Below are 9,366 nucleotides of genomic sequence, written 5' to 3' on the forward strand. Positions count from 1 at the left end.
AACACCAACCACACACATTCCCACCTCTGTTTTTTTTTTTTTTTTTTTTTTGCAGAGCAAAACATCTGCTCACATGGTGTTCATCTGCTGCTACTATTTTCTAGCTTGAAAAAAGTAGAAGCCCCCAGTGACGGAGAAAAAAGCTCTGCATCAGGATCAAAAGAGCCAGACTGATTTGAATTGGCCTTTGCATCCTATGATCAGTTTTTAAAAATTCCGATTTATCCATTTTATACCCACAGCAAATCCTACAGTAATGGACCATGTAGCTGCAGCCTGAGTTAAGAAAAGTGAGGCAAATGTTTTCTGTATTCTGACATGAGAAGTTGTTCCAGGTAGAAGTGAAAGGGAATTTTGTTCCACTTTACAGATCATCATTGCAGAATGAATGATTTGGTATATGTGATTCCATAATAACTGGGTAACAAGTGATTAAAATGGGATACTTTAGTCCTGCACAGTCATCCAAATTCTATGTTCAGATCAGCATCAGACTCACATTAGATTATGCTGCTCCCAAAATTCATCTTATCCCGGCTGATCTTTGCGTTAGAACTTTTCAGCCTAGAGTCCCCTGACTTTACTGGTGTGCTTTATATAATGGATAGGAGCTAGATACGGGTTCTTCCTGTACAGACATTATGAAATCCACTGTGCAGATGTCAGGATGAGCATGCTGTGAAGGGCAGAGCAGGCTAGTATGATCCTGTCACCATCTTGAAAACAAATAAGTCTTGAACAACTGCCGAAACTTAATATTTCTTTATGTTGCAGTAACAGGCTGAAAGATTATGTAGTCTGTGCAGAACATCTAGTCTTTGAACCATTTTAATATTCCTGTTTTTTAGTAGGTTTTCATTGGAGGGTTGAATCCTTGATTCTTCATTTTTGCTGAGTATAATAATGTTTGATTAAAGATACTATCAATGAGATCTTTTTATTTCACAGGTCTGGACTATATTTACTCGGGTTGGTTTCCTTCATGACTAGACAAATCTTAATTAGGTTTCTTTCTTGTCCTTTTCAGGATGTGAAGAACACTCTGGAAAGGTAAGGACCATGTCAAAGTTTGAAATGTGTATGTATAGTGTGTTAAAATAATCAAGGGGGTTAAGGAAGAAGTAGCACTGAAAATGAAAGTGCTTTTAAAATTGAGGTTTGAACAATAGTTTACTACAGTCATTTCAAAACAAGTGGCTAGCTATAGCCAAGCAAGGTCCCCTACCCTTGCTAAGCCCCACTTAGATTTCTTAATTTTGGATTAGAAAAATGGGGGTGTCCTATACATGGGGTGTACTTACTGTACATATTTAGATAGTGCTCACAGGAACATAAGCATAAGCATTCAGCAGTCAAATGGACAGAACTGTGAGGGCATACTAACCAGCCTTTTAATTTATACTACCTGCAACCAATCAAATTAGTGGTTCACCTCATGGTAGTTAATTCCACGGTATGTCCTTCTTGTCACATCATAGGCAGTGACTAAATAACTCCACCTGCACTAATCAATTGTTAATTACATTTCTTCTTCTTAAAGACCTAACATGTTACACTTCTAGGGTCTTCAAAATGTTAGTCAAAACAATTACGTAGTGGTAGCCTGCCTGATTTCAGGTTACAGATTTCTTGAATTACAAAAGCTTCAGGAACAATATTATTTCTCATTGAAGAATTGTACATGGAGTACCAAGCTTTTGGCTCTCCAGGCCCATGGAAGAGAGATGTGAATTGGGGATGTGGACAGCTGGGTGAATTATAAATATCCTTGCCTGCTTTGCTTCTCTTTTTGTAGATGTGAAGAGGTGCAGGAAGAAGAGCCAAGTCTGGTCTCCACCGAGCTAGAAAAGAATTTCTGCAATTTTCCAAGGCAGTACTTCGTCTTGCGTAAAATCATCAAACGGTTAACAGGTGAGTTAATAGGCTGGCTAAACCTAGATTTTTAATGTGGGAGAAGGAGGAAGGATGCTGCTCATAAGCCCGGAGATCATCACAGAGCAAAGAAAAACGCAAGGAAGAATTCCATATGCAAGCAACACCCTAATAATTTAATTTCATTTTGCCTGAAATATATATTCATAGAATTGCCGTAGGGTTGGGAGGGACCTTGGAGGTCTTCTAGTCCAACCCCCTGCCCAAGGCAGGGGGCATCATACCATCCTGGACCTCATACCATGTCCAAAATGTTCTTGAAAATCTCCAGTGATGGGGCATCCACAACATTGGGAGGCAAGCTGTTCCACCCTCAGGAAATTCCTCCTTATTTCAAGGTTGGATCTCCCTCTGATGAATTTCTACTCATTGTTTCTTATCCTACCCTCAGGCACAATGGAGAATAAATCCATGCCCTCTTCTCTGTGGCAACCCTTCAGATCTTGGAAGACTGCTATCAGACTCAGTCTTCTCTTCGTTAGTCGTTCTTCATAGGATTTAGCCTCAAGTCCCCTTATCAAACGTCTGTTGTAATTTTGAAGCATATAGTTGCCAGGATTCAAACATTGGGACCTGGAGAGGTAGGGTGGTAGAGTTTATAAAGAAACAGGGCAATACTTTAGGAATCATTCCGACTTTTTGATTTACCAACTTATTTGCCTGATGACAGTTTTATTTACCAAATGGTAATTTGGTCCTTGAAATCATTTGCTAGCTCCGAGACCTATAAGCCAAGCCCCAGATCCAGTGGCATTCCTAAATAATGCAGTCAGCAGTATGACCACTGAGAGTGCAATGGTGTGAGGTGGAACGAACAGTTTTCTTTCTAGAGAGGCATCACTGGCAACCTTAGAGGAAGATGTCATGCAGTACAAAAGCAGACTTTCCTCAAAAAGAAACACAAGTGTGAAGATGGTTTTATGCTATACTAGATCATATCCCAAGATGAAAATTCGACCCCTTGTGTTCCATTTCCATTTGTGTTCTAGGGCAAAAAAAAATGATTAGAAAATCTGCCAATAACAAGAATATTTTCACCCAAATAAAAAATGTAAATTATTATTAGCTTTGTAACCTGTATGGGCCTATTAGGTTCAGGCTATGAAATGACAAGCAGGAAATATGTCCTGCTCCACAACTGTAGAATTCTGTGTATAAGGATCAGTTCTCCAAAAAATCATTATATACCTAGGTACCATATCCCTCAACTCCAGGCATATTTGTTAAATTTCAGCAATTTTTTTTTCCTGGCAAATTTTGAATACCACTCCCTTAACATGTATAGGTTTGAAAATCATTTGTGCTGGTCTTAAGACCTGCTTTGCTGGATTATTTAGTGCAGTTTCATTAAGATCTTGATCTTGAAATTTCACCATCATAGCTTGAAAGCTGCAGGCTCTCTTATTCAAGTTTAAACTTCAGCACCTTGTCACGTTCCCGGGGGTTACAATAGCCGAAGTCCGATAAACCAGTCCAGGGTCAGAGATATCAAGAATGCAAAGCCAAAGTCCAGAAGCCAACTTACAGAATGAAGTCCAATGTCAAAGTCCAAGGTCCGATACACAGTGTAGTTCAGGGTCAGAGTCCAGAGTCCAATACCAGCGCAGTCCAGGGTCAAGGTTCAGAGACAGGAACACGATGCAAGAAGCGTGGATGCAAGCCAAGGTTTTGACTCTTTGCTTCCACGAAGTTTCTGGCTTCACTGGAAGCTGTTTTATAATGAAACAGCTCCTTGAGCTGCTGGAAAGCTTTCTATCCTGCTAATACTCAGGACTAGATGAACGTAGGTCTCTGTGGAAAGCCTTTGAGCGATCCTCTGATCTTCTTGTCCTGAGTCTTTCCCGAAGCCTGTCTGCTGTGGAGGGAGAATCTGGAGGCGGTTCAGGTGTTTCTGATCTCTCCACATTCTCTTCAGCCACAGTTAACCCTTCTGGGTCCAGGTCTTCAGAAGCACTCATGACACACCTGTTATTCGGATATATACTGTCCTTATATGTGGAAGTACCACTTAACTCATCAGTGTGGAATCTCAGGCCCTGAGGCCAAATCTTGGCATTCTTTAGCTTCTTCAGATGACCACACCTCTTCCCCCTTGATGCCATCACTTGATGGTTTCTTAGCTTCTCAGAAGATTCCCCCCCCCCATTTGAAATACCTCTCCTACAGCCTTATTCTTGGCATCAAAACCTTTAACCTAAAATATGCTGGTCTTTCTTGAGTCTTGCCTTTGGACCTGTCCTCCAGAGTGTGGTACTGAAGCACACCTCTGAAACAGCATTTGGCCCTTGAAAAGAAGTAACCCATGCTGATCTTGAATGTAATGATGCTTAGTCACAAGCCATATCATAGGGCAGTGATTCCCAGCTTTGGGTCTCCAGATGTTCTTGGACTACAATTCCAAGAAATCCTGAACAGCACAGCTAGTGGTGAAGGCTTACAGGAGTTTTATTCCAAGAACATCTGTGGACCCAAGGTTGGGAACCACTTACATAGGATGCAGTGGCCTCAATGTGTTAGAAGCATCCCAACAAACTTCTCTCTCTCTCTTTCCCTGCAGGCGATTTGACCCTTGACCCTGAGACGGCCCACCCCAACCTCGTGCTGTCTGAGGACCGCAAGAGTGTCAAATTTGTCGAGCAGCGCCTGCGAGACCTGCCCGACAGTCCGAGGCGCTTCACCATCTACCCTTGCGTCTTGGCCACGGAAGGCTTCACCTCTGGACGCCACTACTGGGAGGTGGAAGTGGGTGAAAAGACTCACTGGGCCCTGGGCGTTTGCAATGACTCCGTAAGCCGTAAAGGAGAGACAACCTCCTTGCCCGAGACTGGCTACTGGCGGGTGAGGCTCTTCAATGGGGACAAGTATGCGGCCACCACCACTCCTTTCACCCCGCTCAATATCTCCACCAAGCCCAAGCGGGTAGGGGTCTTCTTGGACTATGAGGCTGGCAGACTTTCCTTCTACAATGTGACAGACCGCTCCCATATGTACACATTTACTGACACTTTTACTGAAAAACTATGGCCTTTTTTCTACCCAGGGATCCGTGCCGGGCGAAAGAACGCTGCCCCCCTCATCATTCGGCCTCCCACGGACTGGGAGTGATGAAAGGGTCAAGTTCCTCGGCTAGGATTAGCCGTCAGATCTGCAGACGTAGCTCTTCTAACTTGGCTTCCTAACGCATCAGGGATTGGAGGCAGGGGACAAGTCGTCTGGGGTCCCAGCACCATCACCCCCAACAGGGGGGGGGAAAGAAAGTCATCAGGAGGAAAAACACAGAGAGGCTTTCAAACACCAAACAGTGGTTAATTTGGGGGCTTCACAGTCACTTCAGAGGAATGTGATGCATGGAGAGGAAATGGAAGATTTTTACGACAACAGCGAAAGGAGCCCCAGAGCATCCAGGGCTGGTGAAGATACTCTTGTCCTTTTGTCATCCCAAACCTCTGATTGAGGGTGGAGGGGTTGAAGTCAAACTGGGATGCTTAAACCTAGTCTGGTTGTTTGGCAAAAGCCATAGCCTGTGCATTGGCTGTGGGCAGAGCTGGTCCGAAAGAGGCTTGAATGGAAAATCTGGTGGTTTCACAGATTGTGGATGAGGGCAGGGGTGTGCCTTGTGGGCAGCAGAGAGGAGTGGCTTCTGCGTAAAAGGGCTTATGGCAGCTCCTTCCTGGAAATAAGCTCTTTCACCTTCCCTGCAGCTTCTCTTGCTTTAGCAGCCAGGATGTGCACCGGCAGCAAACGCCTGCTGCCTCCTCGTTAAGAGCTTGTGGTGCAACAGGCCTGAGCCAGTCAACGGTCCCAGGCCCAGATGGGCTCCTTTGAGGCACCCAGTGCTGACAGAGTTTGGAAACCATTTTTCTCTTGGAAACTGCAGTTCTGAAAATTCCACACACACACCCAATATGTTGGCTGTGAAATTTGGGAATTGTATTTCAAAAAATATTGATCGTTTGTGGAGGGGTAGAGGGGTTGCGGTCAGGCACAAAAAGGAGAAGTGCAGAAACGAAGCCTGTAGCTCAGCCCCATATCGGAGGCCTGGCTGATAGTAGCGTTTAGATCCCAAAAACGTTTGCCAGGTGGTCAGCCCCAGCCAGAGATCCTGGAATCCATGACTCCAGGGGCTGAAGTTCAACAACATTATGTTCTGAACTATAACAACTCCCATCATTCTTTGGTCAGGCTGGTGTCGAAACATAAGAATTGTAATTACCAAAAAGAGATTTTTCCAAGCTCGAGGCCAGGGCCCTGTTGGATTTTGCCTGTGCCAGCGTTCTGCCCGTGACGGTCAAATCAGCAGGCCCCAAACCGCTACCGCAAATTCTTTCAAAGGGGAAGTTGAGCTGTAGAAGGCCTGTTCGTGGCTTGTAATGTTGACTGACGGACCCAAAGCCTCATTACATTTGCTGAAGTCAGGGAGCTGCCAGGAGCACCCAAAAAGGGAGCGGGTGGCCTGGGCTGAGAAATCACCTGTGGTGGCCACAAATGAGAATTGAATGTCTTCCAGTAGCTTGCATTCGGCCGGGAAATGTACCTCTCCTAATCTCTGTAGTCAGAAATTCCCCTTTATAGCATGTTGATAAATAAGGCGTGAATAGAAGGGTACTTTTCTATCACTACCCTACCTCTTCACCCAATGCACACATTCACGCTCTTTTCATCGTTGTTTGGGAATGGCAACAAGGGCAGACATGCCTTCCATTTCATTGGCTACATGACGTCTGTTGGCTGCATGAATCCTACATGGCTGGTATTGCCTTATGAAGAAGCCTTTTAGGGTTTTGCTTATGGGGAGAGGCTGCAGGAGATACAAACGAGGGAAAGAAGCTGCTGGAGATCAATGGCAGCAGACGAAGGAAGGTAACTGGGGTGGCCGGACATACCTATGTTCGTGTTCTACCCTTTTCTCCCTCCTGCATCCCTTGGCGTTGAAAAGTCTCATCTTTGAAAATATAGTGCATTCTTTTTGGTATCAGATGCTGTCTAACCTGGGTTCAAGATCAATTGCCAGGTACTTTCTAATTAGAGAAGAGTTCAGGCTGAACAAAACAGAACTGAAAAACACAGGAGAGAAAAAAGGCAGGTGGTTGACCCATGCTGAATTGATAGCAGTTTTCAAGGAGGCTTGAGTTAGCCTTTCATGAGACCATGTGGGTTCCTGTGTAAGTTGTTGTAGGAAGCGAATTGACATTCCAGTTGCTTTGTCAGTCCTGACTCATCTTAATTAAAGCAGCCGTGTTCCCTTTTTATTGTATTTGTTTTTTAAAATCCTCTTCAGGTATTTGTTTTAGTGAATGGAGGCAGCTCAAGAGGCCTGGTTTAGCCTTGCCCCCCGCCACATCTGACCTCCGATTGTCATTTGGGAAAATTTGAAAAGCCGGTGGACCCTACGTTCAGCTGCATACAGCCGGAGCTGCATCCATCCAGTCTGAAGCCCTGCTTTACCAGGGGTTTCCTCTCATGTAAAAGGCTGTCATTGCCTTCAGCCCAGCTTAGCTATGGTTTTCTTTCCGATCTTTGGCGGTATAAAGAGATTAGGATGGGAGGAGGCAGAGCTTCCCTGCTCATTTGCTGCAATGAATGCCTGAAGAGAGCTTGAGTTTTATTAGGAAACTAACAACCCCTGCTCTTGGATTGCACTTTTATTCAGGGAGTTGGATTTGAAACAGAATCTACATTGTAGGTCTCATTTCAGGAAGATCTTGAGATTTTTGCAGCCTATGTGGGTTAGGTCCAGATGCACAAAAGGCAGTTCCTTCAAATGTGGGGGGAAATGTGTGAGCTGAGGGAAATGAAAGTCGGCTCTTTATTAAACCACGTGGACTGAACTAGGGAGGAGAGAAAAGGGATGCCCTTAGTTGTTCCCAATAATAAAGCAGAATTAGGAACTGAAAGAAACATATGAGTGAAAGAGGGGAGAGATTAGAACACACTTGAAGGTGAAATATGTGCGATCGGCGAGAATTCCAGTGCCCTTTTGAGGACAGAAATTGGTGAAAGGCAGGCTTTTCCCCTTCATGGTGCCCTCCAGACATTACAGCCCCCATCCTCCTTCGCCATCACAGCCAGCAGCCGAGTGGAGGATGCCAGGTTGAAGTGGGCAGGTTGTAGTGGATCTCAAGTGAACGTCATGGGTCAGCAGGAGAATTGGGCCAGGTAGATTCCCGGTTGCCTCTGCCTGCTAATGGGGATGACTGCGGCCTAAACAAAGTGACACGGGAAAAGAGAGAGATAGGAGGACGTTCTGGCCCGAGTCTCTGAATCCCTTCAGCCTGGGTGGACAGGCAGATATTCAGCAACCCACAGCTTAGTGCAAAATACTTGTGTTGTGGCTTGTAAAATTATAAATAAAAATGCTGTCTAATTCAAACACATGTGAATGTGGAAGTGTAATTTCTTCACTGTATATACCTGGGCTCAAGAACAGTGGCGCACTCTGCTTAGACATGCTTGCCCAAGGCTAGCTACATAGGCTGGCTCATCTGAGAGGCCCAGGGAGGAACTGAACTCCCAACCTCTAGCTCCACAGCCACATAGCTAACACAATCAACTGTCCACCCAGCTGGATTTGGAAGAAAAAAAACACTTCTTAAATATCTCACCTTGAAAACACCATTAGGGTCACTGTAGGTCGGTTCTGATTTGAAGGCACAGAACAACAACGGTGCTGAAAACTCCAGGATGGTGAAGTCCTAAGCAGAAATCAGAGGCGTTTCCAAATCCAGAGGATGTGGTAGTTTGATTTACCACTGTGCCTCCTTGACAGAGACTGGACTCAATGATCCATTCCATAGGGTCCCTCTCAGTTTCCAGATAATTACTCTACATCTGAATTTTGATGCTGTTTCTGTGTGAAACTATTCGGCTGCTACATTCCAAACACCAGCACTGGATCTCCAGTAGGTGGCAGCATTCAATGGACAATTACCATTTCCCCTCCGAAGATATGGGTAAATACATGTTTAAGAATACTGTCCCTGTCAGAACATGGTCAAAGACATTGTTTTTTAAAGCCTGAAATGACAGAGAAGGAAACTATTATTTTAATTTTTATTGAAGAAGACTCTGGACAGAGAGTGGAACAGGAAATTTAAAATTCAGCACTTAAGTTCTATAGTAGAAATAAATTGTCATGCAAAGCTCTGCTCATTCAGCATTTCTCCATACTTTACTCTCTTATGAATCTTTATTTAATCTGCAATTAAGCATTGCCATTCACTCTGGGGAGGGACCATGCTATGCTGGATAATATACTGAACAAAATACTGTATCATAAAAATTACTTCAAACAATTACTTCTTGCTAATTTTGCAATTGAATACTGAAGACTGTGTAAGCCACAACACGATTGCCTGCACTGATTTCTTCATTTTTGTTAGCAAAGCTTTCCCTTTTTGAAATATCTCGACCACCACGCGTTTCCTGTTGCTTTCA

At 44.3% G+C, this 9,366-nt stretch overlaps 1 protein-coding gene across 5 annotated transcripts in view; it reads left to right on the plus strand.

The window, feature by feature from the left end:
- TRIM39 (tripartite motif containing 39) overlaps positions 1–8,306 on the plus strand; it is a 36,808-nt gene extending 28,502 nt beyond the window's left edge. For all 5 annotated transcript variants that reach the window (XM_020812294.3, XM_020812293.3, XM_072989195.2 and 2 more), the window contains exons 8-10: positions 1,028–1,050; positions 1,796–1,911; positions 4,490–8,306. In XM_020812294.3, coding sequence (XP_020667953.3) covers positions 1,028–1,050; positions 1,796–1,911; positions 4,490–5,037 — 687 coding nt within the window. In that variant the 3' untranslated portion in view covers positions 5,038–8,306. The remainder of the gene's footprint in view (positions 1–1,027; positions 1,051–1,795; positions 1,912–4,489) is intronic.
- The last annotated feature ends 1,060 nt before the right edge of the window (positions 8,307–9,366 follow it).

The sequence above is a fragment of the Pogona vitticeps genome, chromosome 2 (genome assembly GCF_051106095.1).
Source record: "Pogona vitticeps strain Pit_001003342236 chromosome 2, PviZW2.1, whole genome shotgun sequence".
NCBI classification, from domain to species: Eukaryota; Metazoa; Chordata; class Lepidosauria; order Squamata; family Agamidae; genus Pogona; species Pogona vitticeps.